General features: G+C 39.5%; 1 protein-coding gene across 1 annotated transcript; it reads right to left on the reverse strand.

Moving 5' to 3' along the window:
• Window positions 1-213: 213 nt before the first annotated feature.
• SAMM50 (SAMM50 sorting and assembly machinery component) lies at window positions 214-13,876 on the reverse strand. Its single transcript, XM_075210268.1, has 15 exons — window positions 13,716-13,876; window positions 12,028-12,138; window positions 11,802-11,903; window positions 10,762-10,849; window positions 10,128-10,234; window positions 9,743-9,873; window positions 8,602-8,689; window positions 7,247-7,375; window positions 6,435-6,506; window positions 6,038-6,124; window positions 3,967-4,037; window positions 3,413-3,480; window positions 2,588-2,734; window positions 1,729-1,870; window positions 214-408 (listed from the first exon to the last, which is right to left on the reverse strand). Exons 1-15 carry the CDS (start codon window positions 13,734-13,736, stop codon window positions 363-365), a joined length of 1,410 nt encoding a protein of 469 aa, XP_075066369.1. The 5' UTR covers window positions 13,737-13,876; the 3' UTR covers window positions 214-362.
• Between the last annotated feature and the right edge of the window lie 1,566 nt (window positions 13,877-15,442).

Below are 15,442 nucleotides of genomic sequence, written 5' to 3' on the forward strand. Positions count from 1 at the left end.
TCTGCGGCAAATGTGAAAAAAAAAAGAAAGACCATATTTAATGAATGTTTATAAATGTCCTTTGTGCTCCATACTCTATATTATGTTATATCAGAATTTTTTAAAAAAACATTTTCTAATTCCCCTATGTTCATAGAATATCCTCTGTGTATAGAGTACCAATTAGTTTAAAAAAAAACACAAAAAACAAACAAACACAACAAGCAAATCAAATTCACTTAAACGTCCATTTTTAATAACTCTTCTGCATAAAATATAGTACATAAATGAAGCTTTAGAAGTTTAGGAAGATGGAAAGAAAACCAACTGTTTAAATAGTGCTGAGATTTTTGGCTGAAGTTCTCGTCTTGTAATGGATCAGGTTACAGGAAGCGTATTCCTGCCCCAAACTGCACCCCGTCACATATCCTAGAATACAAGAAAACCAAGAATAAGAGCAAATATATTTTAGACTTTTCCAGGAAAATGTCTAATTAAAGTCATTTTTTTTTTTAGTGCGACTGAATCGTTAGCAATTTTGGGATGGTAAAATAGGAAGCTCCAAATGATCAGACGTGAAGCTCTGTTTAGCCCTCAAGTCTTGCAGGTTTGAACAGACATAATGCCGTTTTAATTAAATGCAAACAAATGGTTGTAAAGTGCATAAATCTATTTTTTTAATTTAAAGTGTGTGTTTACTAAAATGCCAATCAGAGCAGCAGCCGTTTACATGTTAATCTGGAAGAACGGTTTAGAAAGAATGAGACGGTCATATGAGTAACGTGTTGTGTCCATGACAGCGTTTGTTCATTACCGAGAACGCTCAGTAATTTCCTTAGAGAACCCAGCGGGAACAGATCACCACATTGTTACCGGTCAGGAGGGCTGCTTGTTGCCAGAGCGGCTAGTTTAGTCCCAACGGATATAAAGATACAAGATCTTCCTGGTGACCCAAAACTTAAATGCAAAATTGGTCGGCGGTGCTATGAGAATATGGACGAGCACAGAGACGAGATCCACATCAAGGCCAACACATTAAATAGCTGGGAAAGGGCAGATTCAAGGGAAACGGCTTTATTCACGGGGGTTATAAACTTCAAGCAAGATAAATGCATCAGCCATATAGTATTTCATGAAGTGGGACATCAATCCTACCCTGGTTTTAATATTACAGGAGAAGACTGCAGCTTACACAAACAGCAGCTGCAATTTGCTTATTGGGAGAGGGAAGATGCCAAAATAGTAGCAGTAAAAACATAAGATGAATTTATGAAGGAACATCGCACATATCAACCAAGATTTATTGCTTAAAGACCAGGATGAAATAAATTGCTGTAGCAATTTTATAAATAAAATAAACAGTAGTTGTTGGGAGTGCCTTTAAAACGCATGTAGAGGCTTCCACGGATCCAGGTGTCGCTTTGATTGTCGACCCCAATGTTCACCAAGAACCAGGGGCTTATGAATAATGGCTCTATGAGGTCACTCGCTGGTAACCAATAGGCTGCATTCTCAGAAATTTGGTTCAGCCACCCAGAAAATGGCAGCCTCCACTACGGAGGACAAGATGCCATACTTTTCTCAGGTAAGAAAAGCTAAATGACCATCCACAGTGTCCAGGATAAATTACCCAATTCGTTAATCTCTCACACTCCAGTGGAAAGGTCACTTACAAGGATTTTAAAAAAACAAAACAATCCCACGTTTACTGATCACAACATCGCTCCCAATGATCAGAGAGGTACAGACCTGTCTCCGCTCTGGACGCCCATGGGGATGCAGTAATTCAGTTCCAGTCTAGCAATGTTTCCAAGCCGGAGCACGATGCCCGCACCATACGACCAGCGGATACACTCAGCCAGCCTGCGGATGTGAGCTCTGGGACCTTCACCTGGGTACGGGAGAGAAGACACACAATGCAAGCGCTTGGCGAGAAGACCAATGACCTCAGCACAGAAAGTTTCATTGCACCAATGGAGAGATAACAGCTGCAGCTTCCGATAACTCGAAACCACAAATAAAAAAATATATATTTTATTTTTATTAATTAAAAGTACAATTTTTCAATCTTGCATCCTGACTGTCAGAGTCATTCCAACTAACAATACAGTAATGAATTAGGGCATCCCAATAACTGCAGAATGAAACTGATGGTAAAGGGAAGCCCTGAACTGAAAGACAGAGCTGGATTATTCAACAAGATCTGCTTACCTGTAAATTTAAAAATAAGACTTTAGCTCAAGTAATATTGAATGTGGACCTTTCTAATGTATCAACCACACAAGGATATGTTTACGGAATGTTACTTACCTGCTATCCCCCAATTTTTCAGGTCACAAGCAGTAGATCTTCTCTCCTGCTGGGCTTGGAGGCTATTCTCAAACTACTTCTGAGTTATCAAAGTCCCTGGCAGCAATTTATAAAACGCTTGACCCCAGCAGGAGTCTAATAGAGACATGGCGGTGGGCAGCGGGTACGTTATATTGTGTTATGTTACTGACCTCCTCTAACGAAGCCCAAAAATAATTTCATTTAATTGTGGGTGGAGTTATCATTAAGTAAAGATATCCAGGAATGAAGGGGTTATGCCCACGTATATTTCTCATACCATAGTTCAGGTTACAGAGGTTTCCAGCATTAAGGAAGAAGTGTGTTCTGAAAAGGTCACCAAAACCACCACGACCAGGACGGAACGGTAGCGGGGTGTAGAGATGGACACCCCCGGCCCAATACGCTTCACCGCCCAGGTAATCGCCTGTAAGGACAACAGATAAACCGGGAGTTTATATATTATAATGACACCACAGGTAATAGAAGTGACTATAGACACAATATCTAAAGTCTTTCAAAGTTACTAACCCAGGCGAACATGGGGAGAACATACAGACACACAGATAGGGCCCTGGTTGGAAACAAACTCCAGCGCTGTGAGGCAGCAATGCTAACCACTGTCCTGTCCCATAACTCAGCAGTAGACATTTGTACATAATGTGAAGATATTTCATGTTCTCTTTCCAAATGACGAAGAGAGCATCGGGGGACTCTGTTCATTGTTTAGGACAATGTACTTTGTAACTCTGGCCTCACCGAGAAAAACAAAGATTATCTTATGTGTCATAATAAATGCCAAGAGATCCGCAATGCTTCATTTGGCCACCGAGTGGCGCTGTTCCTTAACAGTTCATCATCATCAACATTTATTTATATAGCGCCTGCAAATTCCATAGCGCTTTACAATTGGGAACAAACATTAATAAGACAATACTGGGTAATACATACAGACAGAGAGGTAAGAGAACCCTGCTCGAAAGCTTTTAATCCTCTCCCGCTAATAAACATCCAAGGTGAATTACTGATTCCAATCTGCTTCACTGAACATCGATGGAAAAAAGACTAAAACAAAAATCCTAAAATCTGTTTAAAATGCACAAACCTTCACTCTGGGGTCCAATGCTGTACATGCTAAATCCCCGGACGCTTGTGGGTCCTCCCAAGTAAAATCTAACCAATGAAAACGAATGTTGTGATCAACAAAAAAAATAAATCGCCATAGAAACACTTAAATAAACCATTACAGGCAACATTAACGTGAAAGAAATAGAATTATAAAATGCTATAATATACTGAACAATAACATTTCACATCATAAAATGGAAGTGGAACCAAACATTACAAAAGGGAAAAAGGAAAATATTTGCAGGGCTACATGCGGGAGTTCTATTCATATATGGTTAAAGATGCCGACCTTTGATGTGACCTTGCAAACAATACAATTAAAGTAAAATATAGAATTTTTATTTTAAGGGCTTTTTTGTTTTGTTTTTAAAAACAGTGGTTTCCCCATTGAATTGAATGAAAAGCTTATGGGGGGAGACATTTACACTGCGCCACTATTAGTTTAAGAAACAGTCCAGCACTGGGCCAGTTATCCCAGGCTGCAATGACTGCACTCAGCCCGCACTAGTTATCCACACGCTCCGTACTCACCGATCTGCGATGCTGGACGGTTTGTCTCCAATAGGAACCACCATTCCTCCCCAGAGAGACGTGGACAGCACCTAATAACGTACAGTTCACTTATGTTATCAGAGTTACTAATGGGAAAAAAAGATCATCAATATAACAGAACATATTCTCTAAAAGAAAGAGGTACAAATCCGAATACAAAATATTTATTTCTCTAGCGATTCCTGGTCCATCTTTAGCATAAAAAGAGGAGAATTCAATTGGCCACGTTACAGTAAAAAGTCACGCGGCCTGCACAATATTACGGTAATAGTGCGCACAATTAGCGTTAATACGGTAATTTCAACGCCGACTTTTTGCTTCCCCCAAAGTATTTAAAAAAAAAAAGAATAATCGTAGAGTACACAGAAGTTAAGTAACTTTACTGAGATTATTGTGTGTGTGTGTGACGGTTTTGATTTTTACATAGTTTATTTATACTGTTAGTTTTGTTTACTTGGGGGTAAATGTATCAAGCTGAGGGTTTTCCGCCGGGTTTGAAAAGTGGAGATGTTGCCTATAGCAACCAATCAGATTCTAGCTGTCATTTTGTAGAATGTAGTAAATAAATGATAGCTAGAATCTGATTGGTTTTTTCAAACCCGCCAGAAAACTCTCAGCTTGATACATTCACCCCTTGGTCTTTCTGTTGTTCATGACACTATTTGTCCGCCCCATCTTTCCACTACTTTGAAGAAGTCACCGAAATGACAGAGGTTATGAACGGTACAAAAGAAGAAAAAAAATGTAAAAAGTGGTTTCGCTCACGGCGACCAATCAGATTCTAGCACTTATGTTTCTAGCAGTTTGCAAACATCTCATTGGTGGTTATATCATCATCATCATTTATTTATATAGCGCCACTAATTCCGCAGCGCTGTACAGAGAACTCATTCACATCAGTCCCTGCCCCATTGGAGCTTACAGTCTAAATTCCCTAATATAGACACACAGACAGACAGATAGGGACAGACTAGGGTCAATTTTTGATAGCAGCCAAATAACCTACTAGTATGTTTTTGGAGTGTGGGAGGAAACTGGAGCACCAGGAGGAAACCCACGCAAACACAGGGAGAACATACAAACTCCACACAGATAAGGCCATGGTCGGGAATCGAACTCATGACCTCAGTGCTGTAAGACAGAAGTGCTAACCACTAGGCCACTGTGCTGCCCATGTTATAGACAGCACAACCTTTTTCCTTCTCACTAATTTGGAAATGTTTTATGAAAACAGGTTTTGTCTGCAGTGCAAAACTGGAATCAAGATTAAAACCAGCATCAATTATTCTGATCCTCCTGCGCTTTAGTGGAGAATTTCTAGGTAAAAGCCCTTCATGGCCGGTACTAGTAATAGTGACACCTGCAGGTTAGATGCAAGTACTACACCAACAAAACAGCAGATGAGCCTCACAAGAAGCTTGTTCTGTTCGAAGAAAATAGACTACAAATTACTCATGTCAGGGGTACAAAAGGTTCCTGTCTGTAAACCAATAATTTTCATGACAATTTAGCCGCTAGGCTGGGGGCATCGTTCTATGACAGCCCAAGGCTGATTATTCATTTTGGTCCACCTGACTCAACATGTACAGGATATCTAACTAAAAGAGCAAAAATATTAATGGAGAACGACATCTATTATCCAGATTGCTGGTGACTTAGGGCAGCATCAGATTCCCTGATCGGGAGATGGCTACGGTCTAGGGTGGCGATACACCCAGTGAGCACAACACGCCGCCCTTAGGGCCTTCAAGAAGGATCTTTCTGTAACTTGGAGCGCTATGGCGAAAGTGATAAAATACCCATCTTTCCCCACACTGCGTCCGTCATTCCCCCTCTCATTAGTATCTGGCAGTGCTCCTCACAGTGACTGTAGGAGACAGCTGGTGATCAGGTTTGTGCCTATGACATCACCAAGCAGCAGCAAATGGGTTTTTTAACTTCCCAGTTTTGTGAACAGTCACTTAAAGGGCTCCCAGAGCTCACAGACGGTGGGCACTGTGTGATGGATCACTTTGTACACAGCATTTACTCATCTTTACAGACATCTCACCGAGTCCCACGCGAGCTGTTTGTTCATCTGCAGCTCAAAGTCCTCCTTTAGGAAGCTGACGTCTCCTCCGGTGTATCCCGCCAACTCCTGCAAAGCACAAACATCAGGTGACCCTGTATCCAGTCAGAATCTGACTACTCAAGGCTCAGGAGCCAGCGGCCTTTATAAGGGACACAGACGTCTAATATCCTGATCATTTACAGCATGGAGTACATTATACCATATACCTAGAGCTTCTGATATTTTAGCAACAGACTAAAGGCACGGGACAGCAGTGACTGTATTACATCATACAGAACAGTTTAGCCCAAAACAAAATGAACAGACATTGAACAGTTTGCGCCAAGTAACAAAAATAAAATAAAATAATTGAGGTCTTAATAAACTGTAAATTTACCTGATTGATTTTCAGTAAGGCACCTCTTTTTGGCAGGATGGTAGAATTGCGGGAATCGATCATCATTGAGTGCTATGAACCAATCAGAGACAAAATAAAAGACTGATGATTATTAAAAGAACCAGTTAACCCACAATTAGTCATTAACATATACCAAAGCTATGCATCAATATCCGAAATAAATGTTATCCCTGGCATTTGTATACTGTAAGTGGACCAGAGGAAAAACAAAACAAAAAGACGATTATCTTCTCTATTCTATATCATTTTGTAATATGGAGATTTGGGGAGAAAAGTGCACAAAAGCAAAAAGCATCAAACATTACACTGATTGGCTTGCAGTCCTCTTGGTAACAGAAATAATATATACAGACACTGCAGGCTGTACATTCCTCTACACTTCATCCTGACCAAACCATGACACGCGATTCGTGTAGTTTTATGCGTTTCTCAGGAACCAAGAAATGTCATCGCCAACTCCGTTATTTTGTGCCGTTACCTAAAGTGAGGTTAAACGGCCTCCTCAGCGATTTGTTCCATTGACGGCTGCAGAATATAACTGGGGTTTTGCAAATAAATCTCAAATTATTTTAAAGTGATTATACAAGTATAATAGCGTACATGCTGATCAAGGAGTCTGTACGGTTTACATACAGCCAACGCTTTACAGAACGAGCTGTTCCCTGACGGCTTCTCATTTTGTTATTACGGACATGATTCGTGTCACACACTGGGCAGGGCCTGTATCTCGTGATTACACACAGACACCACAACAGACAGAAGAGTTGTTGCTCAGGAAAACTGCGACTTACCGATAGAGAAGACTTCAGTGAATGTCCACTTTCCTCCCGTATGGCGAACGACGCTGTTCGTGCCAAGCAGCCAAGTTCTCGCCAAACTCCCTCCCACTTCAAGGTGTGGTGGGTCTTCCATAGTGGGAACTGTAACAAACAATGACAATAGGAGGAGATTGAGAAATACGCTAGAGACAGAAAATAACATAGTCACAGCCTTAGCTGTGCTGTGGTCCTGCGCATGCTCTATAAGTCACACCCAAACTAATCATATTACCGCTGACACAATGGCAAACATCCCCTATATTATCTATTTTTAAATTGGACCTGTCAAAAATGTAAGAGACAAACAGTCTCAGTGATATCACTAGTCCAGTGGTCAGGGAACAGTGGTAAATTACCCCAAATGGGGTAAAAATGAAATTCCTGGGGGTAATGCTGCTGATTCACATGCTGTCAGTTGGATTGTAGACCCCTTTAAATGTGAAATTGCTGTTGCATCAGAAGAGCCTCAGGGGTTGGCAGAGGCACTTCTTGAGCTTCGATGCAATAATGAAGCACGTTTTGCATTTGAAAACAAAGCAGATCTGTCATATTTTTGGATGTCAACAGCAGAAAAGGCATCAAAATTGCACATGAGGAGGCAGTTAAAAAGCTGCTGCCTTTTGCAACAACTAACCTTTGTGAACAAGGATTTTCCACTCTAACGAACATTAAAAACAAAGCAGAGAAATCGATTGGACGCTGAAGACTGTATCCAAATTGCTCTGACATCAAAATGCCCCAATATTGATGCTCTCGTATCAAAAATGAAGCAACATCATTTCTCCAAAACCTGAAGTTTTAAAGTTGAAGCTTTCAAAGAAATTTTTAATAGATTCAATAAAATTTTGAATTCCAATAATAATATATGATTTCCTTCCTTCCAAATCAAGGGGGTAACGTCGGCGTGTCTAAATATAATTTGAGGTAAAAGGTAAAAAAAGTTCCCCGGACCCCTGCACTAGTACAATGATAGACAACCCTATACACTCCAGGGGCCCTCTAATTTAAACAAGGGCCACACATTGCCCATAATCTCAATAATAAAACAATAAATTTAATCTAAGAAAGAGACGCCTCTCTGTAATATCATATTCGCAGGCATTTTACACAAGTGTTACAAGCTGTAACAAGCACATCGGACGATAAAGCAGGAAGGGTCTAGGGGCCACAGGGGGAAGGCTCGGGGGCCCCTGGGTCTCCTCTTGTCCTCCACTGCTCTAACATCCAGTAAATGGAGCTATTGGTTCAGACTACACAATGGCAACAACCGAAGTGTTCTGGCTAGAGATCCGCTTGAAATAGTTTGACCAAACATTAACGTTCCTTACGTTGACTTCAGTAGATACTCCGCGATCTGTCTCGCGCAGTGAGCTCCACGGGAACTGACCGGTTACTTTATACAAGTTGACACAGAAACTGGAAGAAATAATATTCATGAGATTCTAAATTGGATTTTCATGGTACATCATCATATTCATGTGTTCGGTTTAGATCAGAGCTGTATAACCTGTGGCACTTAGAGTAACGGTCACCTGCCTACAGTGGAGGCAGCCATGTTATCTGCTGATTAAGGAGAAGCAGTTCATCAGTAGGAATTAGGACGGGTGCATCATGGCTATCGGTGACGTCACAGACAGACTGTTCTATTGAACACTGGTACTGCCCACATAACGTCTGCCACCCATGTCAGTAGGTGATTGGTACATTATGTCCCCTTACGGCGCCAACGCCTCAGTATATTGGTGACTGATTTGCAAGGATTTACGCACATATAGTGGTTTAAAAAGGGGGATTGTGGGCAGAACGGTGGCTCAGTGGTTAGCACTTCTGCCTCACAGCGCTGGGGTCATGAGTTCAATTCCCGACCATGGCCTTATCTGTGTGGAGTTTGTATGTTCTCCCCATGTTTGTGTGGGTTTCTTTCGGGTGCTCCGGTTTCCTCCTACACTCCAATGACATACTAGTAGGTTAATTGGCTGCTATCAAAATTGACCCTAGTTTGTGTCTGTCTGTGTCTCTGTGTGTGTGTGTGTGTGTGTGTGTGTGTGTTAGGGAATTTAGACTGTAAGCTCCAATGGGGCAGGGACTGATGTGAGCGAGTTCTCTGCACAGCGCTGTGGAATTAGTGGCGCTATATAAATAAATGGTGATGATGATAATTGTTCACTTTAGACAACCCCTGCTTAATATAACATCCCCTTCCCCATAGCACATAAGAAGCTACTCATTACCCAAAGTTAGGTACAATATCACACTGACAGCGAGCATCCTACAACTCTATCCATAGATCTCCAATACAGCTCTACTGAAAGGTTTTGGATAGATTGAGTCATTCAGCACCAAGAGCCACTGTACAAACCTACTGTTGGCTTCAGGTAAAGAAAGGGGTTCATGGGAAATAACTCTATTTAAGTGCTACACCTAACTTAGCAAGTTCTAAAATATTCCGTACACGAAACACAGACTTACTTCCTTTCAAATTTCCCAACTTGAGGCTTAAAGAAAGACAAGCCATAGGAGGTCTCCTTGGTTCCGTACGAGAACTGGAAAGTCATCTTTTCAGCACGACCGAAGAGATTGGGGAGTTTGAGACCGAGAACCTAAAAGAACAACCAGGTGAGAGATCTCCGAGAACAAGTGGAGGAGAAGAAAACGACTTGTCTTGTAATTTAATAAGGAGTCTTAATTGTTTTCAGTTGTTAATAAATAAAATATTTCATTAATCTAAAGAAATAGAAACAAAACAAGCACCTGGGTAGTATTACGTAGTAAGGAGGAACAATTGACACTGCCAATAATTAAAATGATCACTATGGTGTAATAAAGTGGGCATTTAATATACATAAGCTCATACCATGCTGCCTTCGTTGTTGCCAACCATTGTATTGTAGCTTCCGGTTAACCTTCTCAGCTCTGTGACTTGAAACGTGACATCCACCCCATTGGGAAGAGCATCTTCACCTAGAAAGTGGGTGAGCAAGAAAGGATGGATGGGTGGGTGTATGCGGGGTCTCTTGAACACGGTTTTGTTTTTTCGGCAAGTTTCAGTTTTTTCAATCCCTCATTACATTATTGTAGGCTGCTAGGAAAGGTGTTTTACTTATGGTCTGTAACACAAACAGCTATAGATATTTTTTTTTACCAGTGTTTTAAGAGCTACTTGTAATAAATTAGTCCGAGGTAGGGGGAAGAGAGAGGGCCGTGGAACCACAAATTAGTTTTAAGAGTCACCTAATAAAAGTTCAGTTTTTGGCAGTCAAACAGTTGTGATTTAAGAAAAAAACAAAAAAAACCACAACATTCAGAGGTGCCGTATTTCAATCATAAGGCAAAAGAAGCACTGACAGCTTTAAAAGACATCAACGAGAGGATATGAATTTACAAAGGATATTGCGTTAATGTCCCATTTAAGATAACCCCTGGTATCTTATCCTATACCAACTCAATAATGTATTTTGTGCCCTAAGTGTACGAAAACCTGCGCTCACCTTCACAGGTATCGATCAGAACTTCCACCTCTCGGAATATCCCCATTCGGAGCAACTTCTCTCTGGCTTCGTGGGACTTCATCATCACCTGGAGGATGAAACATTTGTGCAATGTACTATCTGTTTTTTCATGTAGCACACAAATACTTGATAGCTTATTTGCACACTGAAATTTAAAGTTGATATTTGTGTGCTACATGAAAAAACAGTCAGTATTTAACTTATGTGCAAAACAGAAAACTAATTTTCACCCCTTGCATTGTAACATGGTTTTGTCCAGGAGACTGAAATAAGAAACTTCTTAATTTAAGTTCCTTAATGAATCAGGCCCTTACTGTTCAACTCCCCACAGTGACTCTATAATGCATCACTGGCAGAATATGTTTGAACCTCAGTGCCACTAATAATCATCCAATCAGAATTCTCAACACAAAGAAATTCTCAACCTGTCAAAATGCTGCCCCCAATCCATCAGACCCCTGACATTCAGCTAAATAGGGGAGCAGGGTTCACAATAAATTGGGATGAATATCCCCTTTAAAATCATAAAATACTGAGTCACTGGCATGTTGTGAGGCTTCCGGCAAAAGATCTTTCATAGGTATTTCTGGAACAAAGTGATGGATTTTACCAGTAATCTATCCAATACAAATTTCACACATTTAAATATATTTCAATATTATTATTTGGTCTTGGATTTTAGTTTTAGTGGTTTGTAAGTACTAATAGATCAGGGAAGACCAGTTGGTAACTGGGCCCTTTCTATGAAAAGGAAGAATTATTTAAACCACCCGAACTGATCCAAAACAAAAATAAAACTTGAAAATGTATCAACATCAGAATTTGAGAATGTCATATGAATGAAATTATACTTTAGGTGATGGATACTTAATGTATCACAAATATCCATCACCCTGGCTGTTATGACAAGCATTTTCCCTAGCAATCGTTTTCCTACACACTATAACCTATATATGAACATGATATTAAAAGGTACATATATACAAATAACGACAAACTGGAACAAGTGCGATACTTACTTCTATAAGATTCTTTGCCTTAAAGACATTACCGATTTCATACATAATGAGGTCATCCTTTGTCCTTCCTATGCCTTCAAAGTGCACACGTTGAACCACAACCTAAAAGGAACATAGGCAACGGTTACCAAATTTTGGGAGATAATAAACTCTCTTTACAATGTGGACTTCATGCTACACATAAGTTAATGTAAATATAAATAAAGGACAGGCACCAAGTACTTACATCTTTGTTTTCCAAAATTTCTTGCTTTTTCTGGGGTTCCACTTCCACCAGATCTCCAATTTCATCTGTAGAGCTAAAGTCTGGCCCATCCATAGGAAGGGGCTCCAGACTCTGGAGAGAAATGAAGGAGAGAAGGTGTTAGTGCTGCACATTCATGAACTCATAAAATGATATGTAAGGGTGAGAATTGTATCATTGTAAACACTTGAAAATATATAATTCCTCTTACAAAGATATAGCCTAGCTACTCCCAATTACAATGTCTTGAAAAATAAGTTATTTTTGCATCTCTTACTACTTTAGGTCTCATGTATAACTCTATAAGACGTCACGTGCTTAAGAAATGAAAAGTGCTTTACAAGCAAATATTTTTTTTTAATAATAGAGCACTATGATTCGTAGAAAATCCTAGTGTTCATGCACTTAATTAATACTACAATAGAGACTAAAGAAAACTACTTAAAGATAATGCCACCTAACAGGTAAATTTTTCGTTTATCTAATATCCCCATAACAGGGATCCTCAATGACCAGGATAGCTCAGCCTCAGGACCACCAGCTTCTGATTCGTTCTCAGGCAGGGGAGGAGTATTGTTCCAAATAGCACTTAAGCTGGATACACACTACAGAAATTTCAACCAACTTTTTATGCCGAGCGATTTTACATGCGATCGATGGTCCGATCGCTCGGTCCATGGACTGCATACACACTAGCCTTGTTTAGGACGATAAAGGGAAGAGCGGTTGTCTCTTTAGCGACTTTTTACAGCCATGTTGTCGTGAGCAATGACTGTAATTTCGTACTCACTGTTGTGGATCGGTCGGAAGTTTATACACACTACACAGCGGAAACGAGATTGGAACTGAAATATTAAATGGTACGACCAACCAAATGAGGCGATAATCATCCATTTGGGCAGACTTTCGACCATCGTGTCACTACACACACTGACCCGACTTTTGAACGAGCAGTCCTATGTCGGCTGTTTGAGTCGATTATTGGACGAAAACAGTGTAGTGTGTACCCAGCTTAAGTTACAGGTCTTTCAGTCTGAATTGTTACCAGATGTCAGCAATAAGACAAGAAGCCCTGACAGAGCGAGTGCTGGTCATTTCCCATGAACTGAGCGGTGGGCTGTGGCAGGAGACCCCAGAGCCATAACGTAAAACCAAAACTGCCCCCCCCCCCCCAGTCTTCAATTTTATCTTAAAAATATTTATAAACTGCGTCCCCTACAGCAGTCGCCCCTCTCGCACAGCTGTAGTTAGGGCCCTGGGAGACCCGCACATGTATCACAATGACTATTATTATTTTTTGAATTATGTAGTTTATTGGAAGAATTTTATAAAAAAAACTATATTATTTTTCTAACTGGTATAATACCAACAAATCTAAGATCCTTGGACATTCATGGATTATCAACAATAGTAATAATGGATCATTGGGTATTTTGAATTACATTCTTAAAAAGGGGATTTTTAATGGTAATAAGATTATCAGTGGTCTCCAAGACCCCTAAACCAGCATAGAGGGATCCCACCCACTAATAGCACTAGGGGACTCCCAAACACTGCACAGTCCCCAAAACCAACCACATCCTGTAAGCACCCCCCATACAGCCCCATTACCCCGCTCCCAGGGGAGAGGTCACCACCTCCGGCAAAACACCCCCCTCTCCCAGCCTCACCCGGGCGTGCACCGTCCCCATCTCTCCTCTGTCTTTCTCCGGGAGAAGCCGCCGCGCTGACCCCGGGATTCACCTCCACACAGCGGCCAGAAAGACGCCGTCAACTGGACCTGGGGGCGACCATGACACCTCCAGAAACCCCGCCCACTCTGCTGCCTGATTGGCTGACCGTCTGACAGAGCGAGACGTGGCCGGCCAATCACACGGCTGCCGGCGTCACGTGACGAGCTGGGAGGAAGCTGCAGAGCTGAGAGTGAGAAGTTATGATGATTAATGATAACACTAATATAATGTAATCTAATAATGATAATGTAATGTAGTTATACTGTAGTATTATATGCTGTATATACTAATAATCTATATACTGTAATATAATTATACTGTGATATATACATATATATATATATATATATATATATATATATATATATATATATATAAATACAAATAATCTATATACTGTAATATATTTATACTGTAATAGCTGTAATATATATATATATATATATATATATATATATATATATACTATATAATCTATATACTGCAATATAATTATACTATGATATAATTATAGTGTGATATAATTATATTGTAATATATAATTTAAATATACTGTATACTAATAATCTATGCACTGTAATAATTATACTGTAATAGCTGTAATATATATATATACAGTATATATATATATATATATATATATATATATATATATATATTCTAATAATCTATATACTGCAATATAATTATACTATGATGTAATTATACTGTGATATATAATTTAAATAGACTGTATATACTAATAGTCTATATACTATAGTATAATTATACTGTAATATATAATATATATATACTGTATATACTAATAATCTTTATACTATAATATAATTATACTGTGAGGGGGCAGGTGGTAGGGAATAGCTCAGGCAGGGAGTTTGGATAGATGATTGAAGCAGAAGAGACAGACTCCCTGCACCAGAAGAATATTGGTCTAAGATTAACACTTAAATGTTCATTATTGAATTGTTTCTAATGTATCTTATATTCTTTATGCACTTGGGTGCTCTGTAAGTAGTATGTCATTACCGTAAATGAAAGAAAACATGTACTACTATAAGAGGCGCTCCTTGGGAGCTAGTACGGGTATCTTTTCCAGGAATTGATGTGTTAGTCCACATGTTGGCCAAACACAGCAACTATAACAAAACGTAACTTTTATTACGTGTCAATAGAAGTAATTTAATAAGAAAACAGCAACATATTAAAATGTTTTTAAATGAGTTGAGCGAGAAAGGGGTAATCAGGCTATGACGTGTAATTGTGCATAAAAACAAACACATCCTTAATTTTAAATCCATCTTTCTTCACCCCCTTACCCTCCCCAATATTTATGTTCCTGCATCTTAAAATTCAGCTCCTTTTGGCTTTTTAAAAGGATCAGGGCAATTTTTGTCACTCATTTCAGTTTTGTTATTTTAATACTAAATGAGATGATACCATAATAAATATATATAGATAAGATATAATAATTGAAAGTTATTAATAACTTATGTTGAGATTATTATTATTATTATCTTTGACTTATAAAGCGCCATAAAGGGTCCACAGCGCTGTACATTACATATACAGAAAACAGAACCCAGACACAACATGATACAAAAATATATACAAACACAGGTGACAGGGTAAAGCAAATAGGGTGGTACTAACTGGGGGAGAGAGCC

Source organism: Mixophyes fleayi, chromosome 4 (genome assembly GCF_038048845.1).
Source record: "Mixophyes fleayi isolate aMixFle1 chromosome 4, aMixFle1.hap1, whole genome shotgun sequence".
NCBI classification, from domain to species: Eukaryota; Metazoa; Chordata; class Amphibia; order Anura; family Limnodynastidae; genus Mixophyes; species Mixophyes fleayi.

Excerpts from the sequence above, each read along its gene's own strand:
- SAMM50 (XM_075210268.1), bottom strand. The coding sequence starts at position 13,736 with ATGGGGACGGTGCACGCCCGG. Across the intron at positions 12,139-13,715 it reads TGGGGACGGTGCACGCCCGG|AGTCTGGAGCCCCTTCCTAT; the intron begins GTGAGGCTGGGA and ends ATTTCTCTCCAG. Across the intron at positions 3,481-3,966 it reads CCGTCCAGCATCGCAGATCG|ATTTTACTTGGGAGGACCCA; the intron begins GTGAGTACGGAG and ends TTCATTGGTTAG.